The sequence below is a fragment of the Haemorhous mexicanus genome, chromosome 13 (assembly GCF_027477595.1).
Source record: "Haemorhous mexicanus isolate bHaeMex1 chromosome 13, bHaeMex1.pri, whole genome shotgun sequence".
NCBI classification, from domain to species: domain Eukaryota; kingdom Metazoa; phylum Chordata; class Aves; order Passeriformes; family Fringillidae; genus Haemorhous; species Haemorhous mexicanus.
Window position 1 is genome coordinate 12,787,493 of NC_082353.1, and position 23,047 is coordinate 12,810,539.

The 23,047-nt window shown below is 43.6% G+C and overlaps 1 protein-coding gene across 5 annotated transcripts in view; it reads right to left on the minus strand.

Moving 5' to 3' along the window:
- The window catches only part of HOMER2 (homer scaffold protein 2), a 53,353-nt gene that overhangs the window by 19,846 nt on the left and 10,460 nt on the right, over positions 1-23,047 (minus strand). For all 5 annotated transcript variants that reach the window (XM_059858455.1, XM_059858454.1, XM_059858452.1 and 2 more), the window contains exon 2: positions 10,791-10,947. In XM_059858455.1, the coding sequence (XP_059714438.1) occupies positions 10,791-10,947 (157 nt within the window). The remainder of the gene's footprint in view (positions 1-10,790; positions 10,948-23,047) is intronic.

Sequence of the window (23,047 nt, forward strand, 5' to 3'; positions counted from 1 at the left end):
CTCATCAAGTCGACATGAATCAGAAGGGCTTGTGACACAGGATGTGAAGATGAGGAGTCAGAGGTGGATTTGCAGACAAATTCTTCCTTCATCCCAAATATTCAGCAACATTTCTGTGGAATTAGCCCACCCAGATTTCCAGGATCTGTATTATCCTTTACACTATCTACCATATTTGCTACCTGAGCCTCTAGACAGAATGTAACATCTTCTCACCAGGATGTCACTGGTGATAAACCACTCATCTCATTTCCAGTCCTAGAAAGCCTGTGTGTGCACACACACAGAGAGTTAATCAAGACAGTGGTAACAAAGGGAAAAAGAGATTCCCTTGCTGAGACCACCAAGCTGAGTAAAGCCAGGGAAGCGCAAAGACACACAAAACCAAGAACAGCAATGGCACTTGTTCTAGCTTTGTGTATCTGCTGCAGCTGACACCTACATGGCACTTTTCCTGGGACAGGCTGAGGGTATGGAATAGCCAGCCTGGGAGCCCTGTAAGTGCACATGAAGAAGAGCACTGAGTTTCTCCACTTCTCTCCTCCTCCTGCCCCACTGCCCTTGGTGCTCGAGGGGGAGCCGAGCACAGGCACAGCTGGCAGAGCCCCTGGCACAGCTGGCAGAGCCCCTGCCAGGCTCCTGCTCTGGGCACCTCCATTCACCCCTACAGTGCAGTGAGCACTGCTGCTGCTTTTCAGGAATTTCTGTTCTACACAGTTAAGCAGGACAGCAGCTATTTCACCCATCACTGGACTCCAAAACCTTCCACTGCCACACCAGGTGCTCCTGCTGGAGGTGGGAGTGGAGAGGAACCGCAGAGGTTCCTGCCAAGAGGGAGACAGACACCAGGACATCCTGCAAGACACACAGGACTTGGCATTTCCCTCCCATCCTGAGCTCCCTCTGCAGAAAAGAGACTCCTTGTACAGGCAAAGCCTCTCATGGGCTGCTGCTGCTTGTTTTATGGGGAAAAGGGCCATTTCCACAGTTGCACATAGCTTTTTTTCTCTTAAATTGCCTTGCATCCCCAGGATAATTCCATTAATTATGAGGTTCATTTTTAACTCCAAAACCCAACAAATCAAAAAATTCCCATACAATTTTTGTCCTTCTTCATAAATAGAGATGTAAAAATAGCCCCCCCCCAATAAAAAGACTAATAACTGTTTTTCCTCTGATAAAATACCTCTGTTGCAAAGCCCCTCACCAAGAACCTGTCAAAATGCAACAAAAGTGGGTTCACGATTGTGTGAATTCTATTAAGTAAATCTCCTGCTACACCTACTCCATTGCTCTCTTTTTCTTCCCAAGGTAATTAACATCTCTGCAGAGTTGGCTTCCCACCTCCTCCATCCAGCCCAAATCTCTAAAATCTCCTATTTTTGCTTTGACATCTGACTAGAATTTTTTTTTCCTTTTAGGCACAGCACACACATCCACCCACCCACACCATTCAAAGCACCAGCAGCTGTTTCATGAAGAAAATCTACAGCAAGGGTTTTTAAACCCTCTGGAACAAACTGTTACCCAGGAATTTCATGCAACAATTTACAAAATATATAAAGCAAGATGCTGGTGTATTATTTTCATATGAGAAATAAGATTCCTAACTTATCACAAAAAGGGAGAAGAATACAGTGGAGATTGTTTTTTTTCCCTAGTGACTAATACTGGGGTGAGGGAGAAGGCTGCTTTGACTACAATTATAAAAAAATTCTAAAACTTCCCATAGACATATCATATTTACATTTTGGAAGATTTAATCAAAGCATATCATCTTTGTGTGCAGTATAAGCACATCCCTAAGTTAATTATTTATGGTCTGATCATTTTCTGCTTTCTTGAAGTTGATGACAACAGCCTCACTGAAGCCTGAAGGTCCCTCCTGAAAGGCAGAAAGGGCACAACCACACAGCATCATTAAAGACTCCTCTGCTCTTTGACAATCCACACACCCTGGGCTGGCTCAGCAATAGGAGAGCTCAGTTCCTCTCCAAAATCTGTAAGAAGTGTCCCTTGGCATGAGCAATGGCCATGATGGACAGGTACATTGTTTTTAGGGGGTAACAGGATGTCCAGGTTTCTTTACAGACACCACATGGTTTCCAAGACCTGTCTGGCACGTTCAGGTCCTCCACATCACACTGGAGCCTGGTGATCACAAACCACTCTGGCTGGGCCAGCTACTGAAACTCTGGTTTTGGCTCAGCTTTTCTGAGCAATTTTACAGAGGGGTTTTAAAAAGGAAAGATCTACCAGACCAAAGCTTCCCTACTTGCTGGTAAGTGGTGCAGCAAGAGATCCCTAGCACAGATTTGTATCTTTTCTTTTTCATTTCTGCAAAGGTCTTTGCAATCTTGTGCACTCAGCTGCGTGTGGTCTTTCCAGAGCCAGTGACACACACACACAACACACACAAAAAGCAGAAAAATGAGCCAGACAGGAACAAACAGTGGCAGATGTGCTTCTGCTCTTCTGTCAAGGATACAGCTGTTGACAGCACTCTGGTATGTTTTCTCCTAAGCTTACTAACCAGCTTCTGAAGGATTTACTTCCAGAAATAATCCAGGAAATGAACTGAGAATTTTTCACATTTCAAAGTTAATAACTTGGAAAGAGATTAATATAGAAACATTTAAGTGGTATGAGATCTACAGCTCTAGACTTGATTTTTTTCTAAACCAGAACACAACCTCAGGAGATGGACATGATTTCTGGTTGATTCAATCTCAAGTCACCCACCAAACTTCCTGGCATTTACTTTGCTCCCTTTGTCAGATTTTGACAAGCTCACTTTTTCATCTGGAGTTCTTGGCCTTTTTTTGTGCAAACATCTTTAACTTTTCCTTCTATTCTTGGCTCACCTCCACCAGTATTACTAGTTCTGAAATTCCTATTGCAGCTAAGCCCTCACCATTTTTTTCTCATCCTTTGAATACTCAAAGACCTGTTCACACAAGTGCCCCCAATAAAACCAGTTCTATCTATCTAAACCTGTCTTAGCAACTGTTGGACAATTCTCCTGCAGACACAACTCCAGGCAATGTCCTTTCCTCCCAGTTACTAAACCTGCACCTCCCCTCAGCCTGGATTTCTGAATGCTTGATATCACCTTAAGCAAGCAAAGGATGATGCAAGTCAGTAGCCTCATCCTTGGCTGACAGCTCTGCTTCTCCTTGCTGCTCTATTTCTCCCTCACCAAATTCCAAAGAAAATGTTCTCAATTTTGAATGTTCAGAGAGAAACCAAAACCCAAGCAGCTTTAATCAAGGAAAGTACACCCCTAGCACAGACAGCACAAATATTTTCAGACCATCAGAGACTGTTGTTTTCCTTAATTTCATTCACTCTCACTTCAAAAAAGTCTTTGAGCAGAGTATGAAGTCGTGGTCTATGGAGCAGAAGGATCCAGCACACGCCTCAGTGTGCTCACCCTCATGCTGATTCTTGCTAAAATGTCCATTTCCTTTCCTTCTGGAGTCTGTCCTTCCCCAGCTCCCCCTAAGCCCAGCATTCCCATTTGTCTTTGATACTCCACAGGACCCTCTGGAGCAGAGGCTCAGGGCTCACACCCCTCCCAGCCCCTCCTGCCCTGCCCCCAGGCTGCAGGGCTGCTGCTGCCCCAGCCTGCCCAGAGAAGCAATCCCTGCCCAGGAGGCACCAGCATCACCCACTGATGGCAATTTCTCCTAAATTGAGAGTTCCCTCTGTATCATCCCAAATGAGGCTAAAAAAAAATTCTGGAAGTTGCATCACCACAACTCTAAAACATTTAAATGAAATCAGAAAATATCTATTAAAAGTATTAATTATTTACTGTAAGTTGTTTCACTGTCTGACTGAAGCACAGCTCCAGAGTAGGTTAAGCTGGTGGGCTTTGCCTCAGGCCAGGACAGATGTTCTGCTCTCAGTGTGATCACTACAAAAAGGAGAACCTCTCTACAAAAGGAGCAGCTGCATCTCAGAGAGCAGTTTGATCCACTTTCGTTAGTTACAGCACAAAAAGACCAAAAGGCACCACAAAATGCAGCCTGAGATTCCTCAAGCATCTTTTACAAAGTCTTTTGTTTAGCACTACTGGTGTCAGAACAGGTCTCCAGCAGATGAGCATCATTCTCCAGCAGGGCCTGGGAAATCTGAGCCAGGAAAAGCACAAAACACACCTGGTGAGACTGAAGAAATGACACCAAATTGTTGCAAAGGCTTTAGTTTGGATTAACAGTATGTACACACTGATACTATTGTAGTCCTGTCTTGTCTATCCTATTCTTATATATTTTATTACCTATTTGGAGTGGTCCTGTGCAGAGCCAAGAGCTGAAATTGATGAGCCTTGTGGGTCCTTGCTAACACAGGATATTTTATGATCCTGTGATTACATAATGTATAGAGGAAATCACAAACCCACAGCTAATGTTTTTTACTTAATAAAAGTTAAAAGCAATAAAAGCATAAAAGCAATGAGATGTTTATTGTAACATGCACACAAACTGTGCACTGCAAGACAGGACTATGCACTAAAATTGTACTTTACACCATATTTTGGGTATAATTTTTATATAGGGCATTAATTAGTTCCATCTGCTGACTCTGGTATCATGTACAGTGCTTCAATTCACATTGAAATCAGCCCCAGTAGTTCATGAAATAACACACAATGATAAAGAGGGGATTAAGGCCACCAAATATGCCTAAATTTCTGTATTACAGTAATCAGCCAGAGCAGTACTGGAAATCTTCTTTTACAACATATGGACAAGAAGGCACAAGTACTGGATCAGTGAAAGCAGACCTTCAGAGGTGAAAACCTGGACTCCTTTGCACTGGTTTGCCCTGATGCAGTGTCACACGCTGCCTTTTGAGGAAAGGTCATCAGAGTGTCACATGCTGCCTTTGGATGAAAGGTCCTTTCCATGCTGGCTCTCAGTGTCAGACATTAGAGGAATACTGAGCTCATACTCCTCCCCCTACCCAGTCCATGTTTTATGGCTGGCACACCTTCTGGGACACAAGAAAAGATTTCCCACCAGAAAAGATTTCCCACTGAAGGGCAAAAACAGCATGGCAGAAGAAGTTTTCATCTCTTGGTGGGAAAAAAAGCTTTGAGAAGATTGAATAAAAAATATTTTATTTTAATCAGATTTTACTAATAGGGACTCTCTGGAAATCATAGTCCTGCCAGTGCTGCAGTCAGCAAAATAATTTTCAGGTTGAGTAGTGGGGCTCTTGGCATTTGAGCAGGCAAAGGGCAGCTGGCTGGGACTCCAGCAGCACCACCCTCCTCTGGGCTACAGCACACAGCACTCCTGACAAGCAAGGGCCAGAAATAAAACTAGGGCAGGCAAAACTAGAAATCAAAGAACCTCCCTCCCTTTGACAAAACACACACAAATACCCTCACCCACACCTTTCATAGCATTTCAGGATTTATCTATAGACATTAAAAGAAAAGCCAACACACCACTTTGTAAGGTCACTTTTAATTTACTTTTACATCCCTTTATCTTTGGCTAGCCAAGGCTGTAAAACATCATCCTCTGTAGCTCCACTACCAACCCATTACACCTGAAAAATTAGGTAGTTGAAAAACTTAGGTATCTAAGAAAAGGTAGGCATTAAAGAAACCAAACCACCCTATAGCAGTGCACTTAATTCCTCGGGTGCAGGGTCTGGTGAACACACACTGACACTCTGAATGCCAAGTGAGAAGGCAATATTTTGATTGTTGCTGCCACACATTCTCACAAATCATACCCAGGAGGTCCTAGAGGCAGAGTTAAACGCTGCCACACCAACGCAGACCCCTGGTGAGGTACACACTGCCAGAAGCCATTTATAACTCAGTGCCAAAAATTTTGTAATATATAAATTACTTGGTAGGTTTTTTTCCTGCAAAAGAGTTGCTATTGGTTTAATGGCTGAATTTACGTCAATGGAAGAAAAAAAAAGAATGAAAGTATCTAGCCAGATAAAGGAATTTCATCTGTGGTACCATACCCTGTAATTGTTTTCCTCTGAAAGAAAAGATTCTGAAATCTAAGAGTCACCTTTTGGCAAAATACTCTAGGATATTTTTAACAACTATGCCTTAAAATAATTCCTTTTCCATGGGCAAAGAAAAAGATCTGTTTTGAGCCTCTGAACACATCACTGGAAGAACTCAATTTCCTCTTTGTGTGCTGAGGACACCTGCCTCCAGTCATGACAAGAAAAGTGTGGTTCTAAAGAGGTGGGCAGCTCTTACATTAGGCAGCAATTAGTTCCCTGGGACAGGAACTGAGAAAGCCAGGAATACATCAAATATGAGCAGATTTACATGGCAGCCCTTCTTACCTCCCTAAATATCTGCTGCCACAGGCTGCTGGGGCTGTGTCCCTGCCAGCTGCATTGTCCTCTGTAAATCACACTGTCCCCTGCACGGATGCCACTTGATCCAACAGCTTCATCACACCACATAATGTACTGTATTCACTTTGGGGACACTCTGTGAATACTGATTGGCAACATTTGGCCCATATTCTTATTCTTACTAATTGCAATTTACTTCAGAAACAGACCCACTGATTTTGCTTTCCCAGCACAGCAATTTTTCTGGTTCTCCTTTCAATACTTTCACATACTTATGTCCAACTTAGATGCTGATCTCCAATATTCAAGGTAATTATCAGGTAATAAATTCTTAAATGAACTAGTAACTGGGAATGAGTGTCAGCTGACTGGTTTTTTCCTCTGAAACACAGTCTTTACTTCTTTATCATGTATTTTCCACAACCACTCTTGTAATGTAGTAATTTTTTAAAGCCTGATTTAAATTTTTTTCTAGTCATCTGTTTAATCATCTCTCAGAGACAACTGGGGACTGGCATCTGTGATGACTCTTGCTGCATCACTTTGCTGCTGCCAGCTCAGTATGTCTCACTATGCACTTTATTGCTGGCTATTAATTTTTAAGCTAGCTTTATGCTCCTTATTAACAGCTCATTTCTCAAAAGAGAAAAATGATGTTGTAACAATCCCAAGTTTTATAGAAATACAACATGAACATCTGAGAAGAGGGCAGAGGCTTGTTTCTGAGGGATTATATCTCCATCTCAAATTCCTTTCCCTCTTCTCCTTGCTGTTTGGATAACACGTAATTTCAGTTTATAAAAAATAAATAAACCCACCAACCAGGGCACTATCATGCATTATTCCTGAGGATGACAGAGGTTATTGGTCTGCATAATTTTCACACTGTCAAACTTCCTTTTTGCCTCCAAAAGGCAAGCCATTGTAGGCCACTTTTAATGAGGAGCCCTGTGTGTGGCTTTCCCCACACACTGCTCAGCAATTGGGCACTTACAAGTTCACGTTCTCCCTGCACCATCACCATATTTTGTCTTCTTTCAACAGGGCTGACTTTTGTCCACAACACTGGGCACTTTCATATGGTGAAGTCTCTTGGCTGCCTCATTAACTCTGAATCAGTGTGTGCCCTTGCATTTTACTGAATCATTTCCTCCAGCATTCATTTTGCTGCAGTTAGCCTCTAGCTAGAAACTTCTTAAAACATGATGAAATTACTTGCTTCACAACATACAAGTCAATTATAAGGCAATTAAAAGATATACTAATCTATTCCCTTGTTTGGTATGGCATCTTGGTTAAGATCATGCAGCACATTCTCATATGGCATCTGTGAAATCTTCTGCTATAAATTGTAAGCTCCTGTCCACAGCACCTGTTTTTCTGTGAAAGACACAGGAATTAGAAGAGCTGCTGTCTTTAGCTTTGCAAACACAAGGAATTAAAGTGGTACAATCTGTGTTGAATCTAGGGCTTCCTCTCTGCAGTACTTCATTCCCCAGGTATTTTAATGGGTTTGTTATTGGGATGGGAGAATTTGAAAGAAACCTGGCACCTACAGGTGCATGCTCTCTCCTGGCTGGCCTGCATATTGGACTCCTGAATAATCCTCTGCAAGGGAAGAGTTAAACTCCCTAGACTTCACCCTGCTTCCTATCTTTACCCTACTCCCTATTCCATTTTCTCACCACTCCCATGTGCAGCACCCAGACTCTCCTCTCCCTCCCCCAGGGGTAAGGCAAAGGCAGGGTTGCACTCAACTGGGCAGCAGAGCCAGGCAGCCCCTCTGCCAGCCAGGCTCACAAACTGAGTTACCAACAAATATTGGTACCTTAAACACCTGGGCTCAGCAGTTCCCTTAATCCCCACCTTAAGGCCACTGCTAAATCCTTCTGCTCCCCTCTGCCCCACACCCCGGGGGTGTGGGGACAAGGGACAAGGAGGAGATGGGGACAGGCTGTGCCTACTGGGAGAAGAGAGGGTGGGACTGAAGGACAGGGCACTGCACAGGGTCTGGACCTTTGAGGACAGCAGCAGCTGCCTGAGGAAGCCACTCCTGCAGGATCACAGCCCATCAGGTCAGTGCTGCATCAGGAGGGAAGAACTCATCAGGGTGACACTGCCCAGCCTGCCCCTGCCCTGCCACAGCAGAGCTCACAGCAGCTCCAAGCTCCTCCACACATGGCAGCTCAACACTGCCCAGGGTGACATGCTGAATGCTGCAACTATAATCAAGCTTATGCAACCAGGTGATGACCAATATATAAGTGAAGTACCCTGTATTCTTGATCACTTCAAAATATTTCTCATTCGTATGTAATGTCAAAAATAAGGTAAAAAAAAGAACCCCAAATTAATCCAACATAATCTTCATACAAGTTGTATTTACCTGAAATTCCTCTGCAAGCCAATGTGAATCATATATGTTTGTCTAAAATAAACTGTTAGAACAGCCCCTTTGCAGAGCAGACAAGGATGGAGAGTTGAAAGAGATACACATCCTTCATCACTGCCTGCCTTCTAAGGCCAAGTCCCTTCATTTACTTAAGCTTCAGCTTTTTTGTCCTGAAAGCAGATATAACTTATGCCCACAGTGATGCTCCCACATTAATCCATCTGGTATTTGCCAACACATGGAAGACTATTCTAATGAGATGTACAGAAAGCAGGACACCATCATCTGAAGCATCTATATTCTTCCTTACAGTTCTACCCAGTTCCATTTCTGCCTGGAAAAGTAGGTCAAAACACTAAACAATAGTTTGTTTGAAGGGAAAAATGCAACTTTTAACTTCTTTTGGCATAAACACCGGGTTTTTTCCCCAATTAGCCCTCTTAAAATGGACAGGCAGGGTTACAGGACTCTCCAGAGGTGAGCATGAAGGTAACACCTATTCTTGACCCATTCTTTAATCAGCAAAGATTCAATACAAGAGGAATAATTTAAGTGGCCAGCAATTGATTCCTGCTTGGGAAGCCCCAGGGGAGAATTCTAATCATGGCAAGCTCACCTTCTTCTGGGACACATTAGAACAGGGGGCAGGGGGGGAATGTTCCTTCTGTCTTCTGAGCAGCTGGCAAAGCAAAGCTTGGTTGCCCAGCTTGTTCTCTGCTCACCCTTTGCAGCTCTGGGCAGGACCTCTGGCTGTGGCCATACGCTGCCCCTGCAGCTCCCCCCCACATACAGTGATTACTTTGTTTTCATTAATTGGTCTTAATGCATGCATGCACAGCCACAAATTAAGCCAGCCACTGCTGTGAGTGCAGCAGCTTTGGCTTGGAAATTGCACTTGCCAGGGCTTGTAAAGCCACCAGCCCACCAGCAGCAGCCTCAGGACAAGTAAATCTGGGGGGCTCAGCTTCCCCCAGCAGGTCCCAGGGGCTGTGTGTGCCAGCTGCAAACTGCAGCATTCCTGGGAATGGGCTCACTGGGGAGATATTAATGCTGTACTGGTGTCAATGAAACATTACCATCAATTAAAGCAGGCAGTATGGCAGATTTATAAGCCAATATGTAACCAAATATAGCACAGGAGATGTTTGGAAAAACAAGTATGTGAATAGGCATGACAAATAGAAAAGCTTTATTAAGGGATGATTTCTGTGATCTCTATCTCCCAGAACAGTGATATTTTAACATCCTTATCCAAACAGGAACACAGATAAAAAGGCTGTAAACTCATCTTGTTACCCTGTGGTTTGTGCTCTGTTGGAAATTTTTGTACATGAGCAAAATGTTTTCATTTATACCTCTGACTGGGGTTTGCTAGGGGAAAGTTGTCACCCATCAAGTGACTTTGGAGGGACTAATCAGAGGCATAAATGTGGTTTGTAATAAAAATAGTTGTCTGAGCGACCTATTCAGACCAACTGGTTTGGATTCTTAGAGCAAATACTTGAGCACACTCTCTGGTAAGGCAAAACAAATTAACAAAAAAGGCTGGAGGAAGAGCCTTCATGCCTAACTTGTCACCTAAGGCTGATGAACTCCAGTATGAAAGCTTAAGAAAATTAAGTACTAAACTGTAAATAGTTCAGCCAGGCAAAAGCAAAAATGAAGCTAACATTTACATTAAAACCTATAGTTTGCATGTATCTGTCTCCTTGTTTTTTTTAAAAAGAACATTTTTATCACCAAAAAGGCCTCAGCCCTACTTACCCTGATATAGGGGGCAGTTTCAGATATCATGCTACTGACTCAATTTGGACACTTAAAGTTCTCAGCTCACTTATCATGAAGCCAAACTCATCAGAAATAAAATCAACTAAGCTGGGCAAAATCACTTTTAGGGTGCCCTGTGTTTTTCCAACTATCACTACAAGTCTCCTTGATGGCTTCTATAAGAAAAGGAGTGTTTATACTATTTAATGAGCCCCAGTGTGTGCTCAGGCAGGGCTGCCAGTCCCACACTCTGCACAGACCCACAGGGGTTCCCCACTCCTACCTTGGCTCCATCCACGCTGATAATCCGATAGCTGTTCCTCGTGCTGTCATAGAAGTAGGAAACAGTGACAGCCTGCTTGCTTGCAGGAACCCAGTTCTTCTTCGTGCTGGGGTCAATTTGGAAGACATGGGCTCTGGTGGTGAAGATGGGCTGTTCTCTGGAATAGGGAGGGACAGGAGAAACGGAGGCGTGAGTCGGCGGCAGGTGAAACGGCCCAGCAGCCCAGCCCTGGGCAGGCACACTGAAAGCACAGGGCAGAGAGCACCTGGCAATCCCTCAAAAGAAAAGACAGAGCACTGACACTGCCCAGCCTCGAGTACCTTTGTCACCTTGGCATCACCAAGTGACACTCAGCACCCTAAAGTTACTGCCATAGCCCAAGAAACAACTGGCTTTTTTCTCCCCATGTTAAACGACCTCAGTACCCATCTATTCCTCAAATACTTATTTCCAGCAAAGGACATTCACATGCATTCTTTCTTTCTTTCCCCATCCACGTATTTTGCCAAGAGCAGCAAACCCCCCCAGCTGGATTAGCTCCTGCTGCCATCCCTGTGGACTGCTGCCTACAGCCAGGGCTCCTCTGTGGGTGCACCAAGGACCCCAGTGACATACAGGCATGGCATAATTACTGAAATATTCATCTCTCTCCTCAGAATCCCACTGTTCTGTGGATGGGCATGAAAATTTCATTAGATGCAAACCAGTCAATCAACCTGGGAAGTGAAGGGGGAAAAGAAAGAGAACCAAACTCCAGTGTTGATACAGACATTGCCTTCCAGCTCTCAGAGGGTGATGTAGCACCCCAACATCCCATTCCCAAACACCAGCCTTCCTCAGAGGCTTCTTCTCCTCAAGAAGACTTGTGCACCCAATGGAGGGGTTTTGTTTTACCTTCAAGGTGTGACCAAGCAAATCACACAGAAAAGGAGAGAAGACTCAGGACCAAAAGAGCCAAATGTGATACATACAAAGTCATCTAGGTTAAAGATCAGAATTAACCCTTTCTTAAATGCCATAAAACTAAATTCACCACCAACCATACCTCTAATCCAAGTTTAGCAGTAGAAGTGAATTGCAAAGCAAGCTCTACTGAGTTGTTAAATGCATTTTCATGCTTTTGGTTTTTAAAAGCTACACTATATAATGTTTTATATTAAGTGTACCACTCGATACATTCTTGTCCCATACAAAATATGACATCAATAATGATGAATTACCTATGAACAGGTAATTGACAGAACTATGACAGGATCCAAAACCAATGGTACTTCAATGGAGCTACCACCCAGAAATTTAAATTAAATTCAAGGTTTTTGTAAATTTGCAAATATCAAACAGATGAAGTGATTTAAGAGCACAATTAGCTCAGGAAAGATGAACTTGCAAAGGCCAGCAAGGCCTCAGGAGGGAGAAAATGAAAGAGTGATTTTCTCCTTGCAAGAGTTACACAAAGTTCTACATTTTTCCAGGGGCTTGCAGTTTTTTTTTTTTTCTGGACAGACAGCTGTGCTGAACCATGTAAAATACTTACTCAAAATAAATTGAAATTACAATAGGACTGTCATATTACAGCTGTCAAAGAGTAGCATTTGCTTCAGTTCTCCCTTATCAGTAACTTGCTAAAGCCAGCTCTCATTTCACAGGCCAGTATCAATGCCATCCTCAGCTGGGTGGAAAGAAGGGGCAGGTTTCCTTAACATTTTAAATACTTTCCTTATCCATTACACAGGATTAGCATTGTAACACCTACAGAGGCCATGGAGTTTGTCTGTAATAACAAACTCAAGGAGGGGAAGTTTCCCCCAAGCTGTTTACTCTCTTTAAAAATTGTACATTCCTTGAAAAAAAAAATTTGGAATTTTTTTGCCTTTAAAAAGTTCTATATTTTCAGTTGACTCTACTAAAACCAAGGTAGTACAACCCAATATTGTAGTCTAAATGTTAGGAATTATCCTCCATAAAAACCTATTTCACAAACAACTTTAATTCTGTTACATTATCTTAACTACACCAGAAAGCACTGTTAAAACTATGCCTGGCTGCTCTGCAGCAGGGGCAGTAAGCACATAAAGTAAATCTGGAGACAATAAAAGTAGAATGAAGGCAAAGGCCCCACAACTATCTATTTGTTCAGGAAACTTGACTGAAGCTGCTACTGCTGAAGCAGGAGCTGTATACATCCATCCAAGGGGATAAATCAATGGATAGTGAAGCCCAGGGCTGCAAATATCCATCTTTCCATTCATGCTTTCATTAAGAAGTAAAGGCAAAACCTCTGTCTCTAATCCTATGAGCATCAACAATAAAAAAGCCCACCTGCATTTTGTCTTTCTGCGTCACAGTGACAGCGTGCTAGTTGATAAAATACTAAAAATAAGAAAATGCAATGTGCAAACTTAAACACTTTAAATTATTTGAGGCAGCTGATCTGTTGACCTTAAGCTGGGACTCAGATTGGGAAGGGCCAGCTGGCCTCTGGTCTTCCTGCCAGAGGTGCCTCTACAGGTCAGCAAAGCCCCCAGACCCATTTCTGATGCCCTAAAAAAGAGGAAGCCCCCCAGAACACAACCTCCTGGATCTCCTGCTGTTGCCTTGCCATAACTAAAAAAGAAGATGCATTTCTGTGGCTGGGTGTGCCCTGCTGCAGTTCTGTGCCCCAAGGAGCCCAAAGAGCCCACCATTCAGCTGGTGCCACCACGTTCCCACCCACCACAGCAGGATGGCAAAGCCACCTGCACTGACCAGCTCCAGGCACAGCTTCAGCACGGGGGAAACCCCCACTGCATCCCAACCCCTCTGACCACTGAACCACACACAGGCAACTGTGAAACTGTGGCACTCAATTTTCAAGTGAAATGCAAAATTATGTACTTTTAAAACCCTTCACCACAGCCTCACAGAGCTCCAAATTGAGAATGATTATTCTTACTCACTTGTAACTTTTCTACATTCAAGAAAACCCTTTACTGGTAGAGGAATGATTTCATTTCTCAGGGTTCCTTTCCTTTTCCTTTTATCAGAGATTTATCAGCTTTTATGATAAAACAACAGCAATGCTAACTGGAGGCTGCAGAGCACATTCTGCATGGTGTGAGCCCTGTGAGCTGGTCCTTCTGTGAGCTGCCAGCTTGCCTGGGGAGGCAGGAGCAGCAGCACTGCCAGCCGGGCTTGGACCTGCACATGAAGGCAAAGAGAATTTATGAATATTTAAAATCTCATGAATTTTAACCAAAGTTGTTAATGATTGATTAAATACTCTTTAAAAAAACCCCAACTGTTTAAAAATCAATTTGACACTAACATCCACTGCTCAGAGTAAAGCTGCTTGAAAAGTCGAACAGGAATAGTAGAAAATCACACTAATAATTCTTTACCTGGTAATATAATTTAAGACAGAAAATGATTTTTCATTATTAAATCTGGCAAGCATGTTTTATAAATATAATTGCAATTTTCAAGTCATGGTTTTACACATTTTAGTCGACCTTTAATTCCTGTCCTTGCTTCATAAGAGCAAAATCTCAAGTGAAAAACAACCACTCTCCTCTAATGTCATTAACCTTTTCCAAAGAATTTAAAAAGCAAGCCACAAGATTCTCCAGTTAACTAAGTGCTTCACAGCTGTGTTAGATACAGTATCACTTTCTGGTTAATATACAACCATGCCAAATTCTACAAGTGTGGGACTAGCTGCAAGCCATGTGTTTTGTATTCCTCTTCCTAATCAACGGCAATGAGCTCTCACTTAGGAAAAGTTCAAATTATTTCATTCAAATTTCCTTGTTTATCACTTGAATCACGAGCACAACCAGTGATTTACATCACTTCAGCTGTAAAGAGTCCTTGCTGACTGGCAGCCAGCATCCTCTGGGCTGTGGGATGCTGGTGGCCAAGGGAGCCGTGACACAGCCAGCTCCAGCTGGGTGGCACCTGGGAGAGCCAGGGATCCTGGATCCCTGTGTGTGGGGCCATGAGGAGCCAGCTCCAGACCAGGCACTGCTCAGTGAACACTTCTGTACTCCAGCAATCCTTTTTGCTAGTAAATAAACATAACTCACACGGGTGCCTGTGGGATCAGCACCCAGACACCTTTAAATGCACCAAGTGCCCAGGGCACATCAGGTGGATGCACTGGCCATGAAGCAACTGGGACAAAATAATTTTTGTAGGATCTGGAACATCAAGGGTATTTGTGACAGGAGCTCTGGTACTCCACTGGAGGCAAAACCACTAATTACACATTTTTTAAAACTCCACTAGCAGATCACTCAACATTTCTGGGATAAGGATTCCTGGTTACAGCACAGGATTATCTGTGCTCTCTCCACACTAACTGCAGACAACTTTGCATTAACTGTCTAATTGCAATAAAACTATTTTTTAAATGCACATGTCTTCATGTATCTGCCATTTGGTGGAGGATGCACATGCCTGCAGAGATTTTGGAACGTGGTGCTTCCTGCTGGAGACCAGCATCATGCACACACTGAGTTTATCATACCTGACAGTGCCAGCAGATCTGCAGTGATTTGCTGTAACAAGTATTAGATAATGAGGATCTCTCAAGAAAAAAGAGAAGATGCAAATGCTAAATCCTACTTTGTGACATATCCCCCATCACTGGTCACAATACAAAAATCTGTATTTGCCAAACACAGCATGATAAAATTGGTGCCAAGAGTTATTTGGATTGAACATTGCTACTACTGCCTCCCAGTGCACTGAAAAGAATTAATCCTCTATGTACATATGTTGTAGTTTGGAGTGCCTTTTGTATTTATGCAGATCATGGGTGGAAATTTTTCTCCTTTTTGAAATACTCATCTTGATGAAAGTCCAGGCCAGTTACAATGCCTAAGAATTACCCATGAAAATAGTTTATCTATTAACTCTACTCACTTGTGTGTGTGTAAACATGCACATCTCAAACTTTGAAAAACAACCAACCCCTCTCCCCAAAACACCAAAATCAAAAAAAAAAAGGCAGGCCTGTGCTGAGGACAGAACTGCTGTGGGGAGAAGTTGCAGTTCATGGTGTCACACACAGCAATTAGCACAGTGGCTGCAGTTTATACACAATATTAAACTTTGCTCCAAGCAAAAAATTAGAGTTCATTATCCTCCAACCTGTTACCTCTCTGCATTCAACACTTGTGCCATCTTGGATCAAATCTTCTCAGAAAAAAAGAGAACCACACAAACGAGTTTCTCAATGATGACCAAGGATGAAGTTAAAGGATCCCTTCTGACCTCACTGCACACACTCCAGTCAAGACAAGCTCATCCCCCTGTGCTACAAAAATAGCAAATTCAGCTGTCTCAGCCCAGCCTGAGATTCTGGCACCTCAACACCCATCAGTGCCAGACCAGCACAGTGGCCTGGGCCCACTCAGCACGGGCAGCACACAGAGCTGGGGACAGGCAGACACCAAATCTGTGCCATTTTGGATGTGGTAGCAGCAAACTGGCATTAGGAGGGCAGGCAGTTCATTCCCTTCCCAAATGCCATATGCTAATGAATCCAGGTCACTCAGATCCCATCAGCTGCCACAGGCAGGCTCTGATGCTGGCTGCCAGAGCACACAACCAGCACAGCAACGAGAGCCTGCTTCAACTTGCAAGGTGCAAAACTCAGCATGAGGAGAGCAGGTGGGTAATGGCTCCATTTTACACCTGAGGAAACAGCCATGGAGAGCGGGATGGCATCCCAGGATAACAGAGCCACCAGCAAGCCTGGAAATAGAATCCATCACCTCCCCTCCTCCCTGCAGCTCTGCTCCCACTATCATTGCAGGGCAGTTTTATACCACACCTACCCAGGGCAGTGTTTGGCTGTGTGAATTCAAAAGGCTAAATCAACAGCTGAATATTCACCACTCAACAAAAAAGAATTAATAGTGTGTACAGAGCAGAGAGAAGCTCTCAGAGCGTTTGGCAGCTGCTCCTCCACACCGTGCAGGAAGGTGGGATGGGGTGCCTGCAAACCCCCAGCCTGCAGCTCCCACTGCTCCTGCAGGGCAAACAATCCTTCCTCCTCACACTCATTTCCACAGCAAAAGCTGCTTGTAAGGATGGAGACATAACCCCAGCAGTAAAGGGCTGAGAGAGAGGGAGGATTTACTATCAGTTGTAAACGGGGGTGGGAGAACCGGCCTGGAGTGATGGGCTGGGTTAGCAGTGGGCAACTGCACCCAGGTTTTGCTGCTCTTTATTCTCTGTATAAAAAACACCCAAAAATCATGCAGGCACCTCTGAAAGTGCCATTGTCAGTGCCTGCCAGTCAAGCCCAGGTAGAATTCCCTCCCAAAGTGGTACAGGGAATGACTTCTGGAAAACCCTGGCTGATGGGACAAAAATTACACTGCCCCTAAAAGAGACAGAACGAGAAACAAACAGCTATTTTAAAAATAAAACTTACTCAAAGTCCTTCTTTTCAGTCTTGAAATTCCTATTTTACAGGCAGACCAAGCTCCTCGTGATGTGGTTGAAGTGCTGAATATGGCAGCAGTGTTAATCAAGAGCAAGGTCATGAAACTCGTTCAAATACCCAGTCATGATTCTCTGGTGCCCACTTGATATTAAATTTGATATCAACTCACCTGCAGAAATATATGAAATTTGTGCAAAAAAATCCATCTTTTTAGCTCCCTTCATTTACAGGCATTATTATTTCAACAGAATATAATTAGCAAAAGTGCTTCTTGCATTTTTAGGGAACATAATAGTTACAGTTACTTGAACAAAAAAAATTAGAATAAAAGTAGCTAGCTAAAGAATTGTCTGTTAAAAGCACAGACATCAATTAAACTCACTTTTGATTTGCAGCTCAGTAAATCCAAAAATAATAAATCTTCAGTAAAAAAGCTCTCAGTATGAAAATTATTGTAACATCTGTGAGGTCTCACAACACCACTGCGCCTTTATAAAGCCAATATTCAAATTAAAAGGCTTAACTTGGGCACTGAGAAAGCTCACACATTATTTTGGGGCCATCTCCAGAGGTCTATTAACCTTTCAAGACACTGTGAATAAACACTCATACACAAGTGACAGGAACTGAGAGGACCCTGAACTAATCCTCCATAGGTAAGGTTACTTATTGGAAAAAAACAACTTGAGGCACATGTGTATGAATCTGGTGGTGTAACTGATCATTTCAGTTTTTTCTGAGATGACATTTAAAGGGGATCCATAAATCTGCACCTCAGTAATGTTACCACTCTCCCATTTGCAAAGGTGTGAATTCAAACTCCGCAAATAGGAAAAAATACTTGTACTGTGTACTGCCAGCACCTCTCCCACCCTTGTGACAAATGAAGCTGGATCAGCACACGAACACTCCCCAGAGCCATCCTATTGCTCTGGATTGGTTAAAAATGACATCCTCTGCACTCACCCCAGCTCCAGTGGAGCTAATGCTTTCAGCACAGCCTCCTCTGCGGCACAATGTTGGCATTGTAATATTTCAGGGAGAAAAGCCATTGTAAATTGAAAGTGTAAACTCTGGAGTGGAGAGAGCAGGTCTCAGGAGCACATTCCCTCCCTTCCCTGCAGTCTCCATCCTGGCACAGAGCAAGGGCACAAGGAGATGACCCAGATGCCCAGCTCTGATCATGGCATGCCCGCATGCACCAAGGTCTACCCCATGCAGCTGGCCTTGGGAAGGAATTTATTTTGCCTTTATAAACAAGCAGAAAATTCCTTCAATGCAGTAGTGGAATCTTTATCACTGCTTTTAATTCTTTGTACTTCTGCATGGCAGAGGGCTCAGGGCACTTTGAGGTTGCATGGGCTATTTCATGTCTATTTACAAAATGAAGAGAGCAAATGTCAGAGGACGTATGATCAAAACACCATACCTACAAACAGAAGACTGGAGTGAAAGACCATGTGTGTGCATGTAAAACCCACTGACACCACCAGGGCAGCATCTTTATGACTTTTTTCTCCTCCCATGCTATAGGAATTTGCATGGCTGATGAGGATATCTTCACACAAAGCAACCTGAAAAGCTGATTTCAATCAGTGGCGTAATCAAAGCCTCAGTATTGCAAAATAATATGATTAAACACTCCATTATTTCAAACAGCACAGCACTAAGCAAATCCTTGGAGGGGAGTGCTTTTGTGCACTAATCCATGCATGTAATTATCGATATGCTTTCCCATGCCCTATTCAAATGCTCTCCCCTGAGGCTTTTCTTCCACTTACACTAGGGAAGGAAAAAAAAAAAGCCAATCAGTTCAGTTTAAAGAACAAGTTGTATAACTCTTTTTGATCTGCTGCCTGAAGGATCAAATAAGGAATTCTACCAGCTGTAAGGTCAGAAGCAAATGATAGGGCTCTGCTTGCCCTGGTGGCCAGCACCACGTGCCAGCAGCACGGGCAGGACACGGCTGTGCCCTGTGCTGGGACACACTGCCACCCAGGCTGCTGCCAGGGCACCTGGGCTGACAACACCCTCAGCTCTGAGCACTCCATGAGACTGCAAGGAAAAGGGTGCCAACAGATGGCTTCATACAAGGCTGCACGTCTTTAATGGAACTTAAGGATGTAAAAATTAAAAGCAATTAAAGGATAAGCAATTTGCTCTGTGAGAGATTAAAAAGATGCAAAGCAATGCCCACACTGGGTTTTCAGGGCAGGTGCTGACTTGCCTGTGCTGAGAACACCAGGCTGGCAACAGCACTGCCACGTTTAAATGGGTTTGATCTTACCAGCCTCCTGCTAGAGCAGATCATCCAAAAGACAAAAAAAAAAAATCACCAGATGTGGTCAAGAGCACCAAAGACAGTGTATTAAAAACAGGAAAGGGAGGTTCCAGTGCAAGCACAGCCCCTGTGCTCACAGGGACCCTGCAGGTGGGCAAGGGCAAGGTGCTGGGCACAGAGGCACAGCCAGAGCCAGCCTCAGTCCCCACTCAGTGCAGCCTACACTAGACAATCTGAAAAGCAGCAGATCCCATTTTCTGGTGATTTTAACAGACTAACAGAATTATCAGGCAGAGTGCTTTGGTTGCTGCTTGCACACAGGCAGCAGCTCTCTCAGGAGCTGGGGGACACAGCTCCTGGCACTGTGGATCTCCTAGCAGCCAATAAGGGAACAGAATGACACATTTCTTCTGCTGCAAGTTAAAAATACAAAGGAAATTTCAAACATTTAGAAGCTAACATTATTCACTTTGATCTTTAAAAATATAACACCATCTGTAGCCGTCAGATTTACAGTACAGATCTCAGATATGTACATTATTTGTTGGTATAAAAAGCTGTCAGCAGCCCTGGTGCAAAAGTGAGGATCCTCTGCAATCTCCTGAGTTTCAGAGAGAACTACTAACCTGAAAAACTTAACCATCAGGTTATTCATGAGCAACACAGTATCTACAAAACAAAAAAAACACCACCTCCCTTGCCACAAACCCCACAAAACTAAATCTCAGCAACCTGCCTGCACTGCAAAGAGTACATGTTTGCAGTTAATATTGGGGGCAACTTACCCCAGACCTTCCTGAACCTCAACAGACACCTATTTCTGATCCCTATAGACCTGTTCCCTGTCACTTCTGATTTCTGCATACCAATGCCTCTAACATTGTGAGTTATGCACAGGTTATACAAAATCTGAGGTATGAAAGCATTTAATTTCAAGTATCAGCATTTTTCATGCTATGCAGGTCCCACAATTACAGTTAAAAAGCAAATACAACAAAAAAATTGTATTTTCCTGTCAGCAGAGTCTCAAAAATTAGCATGGGCTGGCTGAAAATTTGTAGAATAAACAAAACATAGCACACAAGCCTTTTATAAACTTACTATGCAAGATGAGTTTGGGTAATATGCAAAACCAAATAAAACATTCAAATTATTTTCTCAATATGCATTAGCTATTCCAAATTTAACCCCAGTTTTAAGGAGGTGACAGTCCTGAGGGGACAGGCTAGGACACAGGCCAGGGGAGAGATTGGCAAGAGCAGTCAAAAGTCAGAACTCTTAAAATGTCAGATCATTAATAGTTTTAAAACCAAAAGGCCTTGACCTTTTAAAAAAAGATATTCACTCTGCTGAAAAACTCTCTTCTTGCTTTTCTGAAGTCAAACAAGAAACCCTGGAAATGAATTCTTACCTGTATAATGCTAATGATGACTTCTCTCATGTTTGTAGTATTCAGCTTTTTGTGCCTCAGAAATTAATACAACAGGAGAGGACATCACATTTTTTCTTGCCTGTGATATACTCTGTCCTGCTGGTATTTTTTGATTGAAAGACTGCACTTAAATCTGGCTTTGCCTTATGAAATTAAGGTCTACTAGACATTAAAAAATCCAATTAGTGCTACAAAAATTAAGGCATACCATTTCCTCGGTCTCATTTACACTGATATAGACTTTTTTCCTTTCTGTCAAGGGTGAAGGACACAGCTGAATGATGGGATTTTTTCCATCTCATTTATATATTGATGTAATAAGGGCAGACAGGTAGGCCTATGCAAGTGCTGATTCTGTCAGCAGCCCAAGTTGCCAGGACTGTGAATATTGTCACTTATAGATTGATAAATGGACTACATGGACTAATTGTATTCCAGCATCTCTGGACAGATGGCAAATCTTACAGCCATATGGTGATTATTTCCACTGAGCTGAAAGTATATTAACACTTACCAAATGTTTAAAATGATGAGATGATCTAAAATAATTTTTCCGTGAACGTGGATAAAAACAAAGGGCGGGCAGGGCGGGCAGGCTGGGGCTGGGCTCCCTCCCAGGGCTCCGGGGGATATCGATGGAGCTGGCTGTGTGCTGGGCCTGAGCTGGAGCCCAGCTCTGTGAGCCCAGGGTGCTCCTTTCAGCTGCTCTGCATGGCCCCTGTTCCCTGGCTGTGTGCTGGGCTGGAGCTGGAGCCCAGCTCTGTGAGCCCAGGGTGCTCCTTTCAGCTGCTCTGCATGGCCCCTGGTCAGTGCCACTCTCTGCCAGCACTGAGACATGCACTCTTCCTTTTCCTGGTACTTCTCATTCCTTCTCTTCTCTCTGGCTGAAGAGATTCTGAAGTTACTGTCCTACTTCTAAAAGTAGCCTTATAGCCAGCCCTGCCCCCTGAAAATCCAGTGGAGGGCCATCCAAATCCTGAACTCAGGGTCCCTGGAGCAGGACTGACTCAGCAATGGGCACCTGCAGCCCAAAAGCCAACCATGTTCTGGGTGCATCCCAAGAACAGGCCAAGGAAGGGGATTCTGCCCCTCCACCTGCTCTCGTGAGACCCACCTGGACTACTGCATCCAGGTCTGGGTCCCCCAGTGTAAGAAGGATGTGAAGCTGTTGGAGAGTCCAGAGGAAGACACACAGATGATTCGAGGGATGGGGCACCTCTCATCTGGAGACAGGTTGGAAGAGTTCAGTTTTCAGCCTTTCAGCACCAAAAGGGCTGCAAAAGAGCTGGAGAAGGATTTTTTACAAGTAGTGAAAGAATAACGGGGAATGGCTTTAAACAGAAAAAGGACAAGTTTAGATTGGATAGCGAGAAATTGCTCCCTGTGAGGATGGTGAGGCACTGGCATAGGGTGCCCAGAGAGGCTGTGGCTGCCCCATCCCTGAAAGTGTTCAAGGCTAGGCTGGATGAGGCTTTGAGCAGTCTTGTCTAGTGGAAGGTGTCCCTGCCCATGACAGGTTAGAACTAGATGATCTTTAAAGTGCCTTCCAACCCAAACCATTCTGTGATTATACATGCACTAAATGCATTTTGCTATCCCCAGGTGTGCTCCCAAAAGAGAAATCAGCTGGGAGGGGACAGAACCATGCCCCAGCAATCCTGTGAAACAAACCAAAGCAGCTGAACTAGAGGCTCACCCTGCTCACTGCCAACCATTACCCCATAACAAAGTTCTGCAGTGCTGCCTCAGTGGCTCAGTGTTCCCCAGCTGCCCATGGAGCACACCAGGCTGGGACACATCCCTTTTATGAGTTATGGATCCACCCTTCAGAACAATGGGAGAATACACACAGGAGACCTGATCCTCTTCTGCTCTAAGAGGATCACTTACTCCTTATTCATACCAAATGAATGTGAGCAAAATCAGCTCAAATTCTCCACAGATGTTTATACTGGAATGATAAACCCATATCACACAAGTTAAATGATTTTTTGCTTTGCTTCCAGAACAAAATTCTCAACATTTGTTTGTTTTTAAATAGGATGGAAAAGAATATTTTGTGTTCTGCAGTAATTTGTTTTGCATGCACTTTCATGACAGGAAAGTCCTTG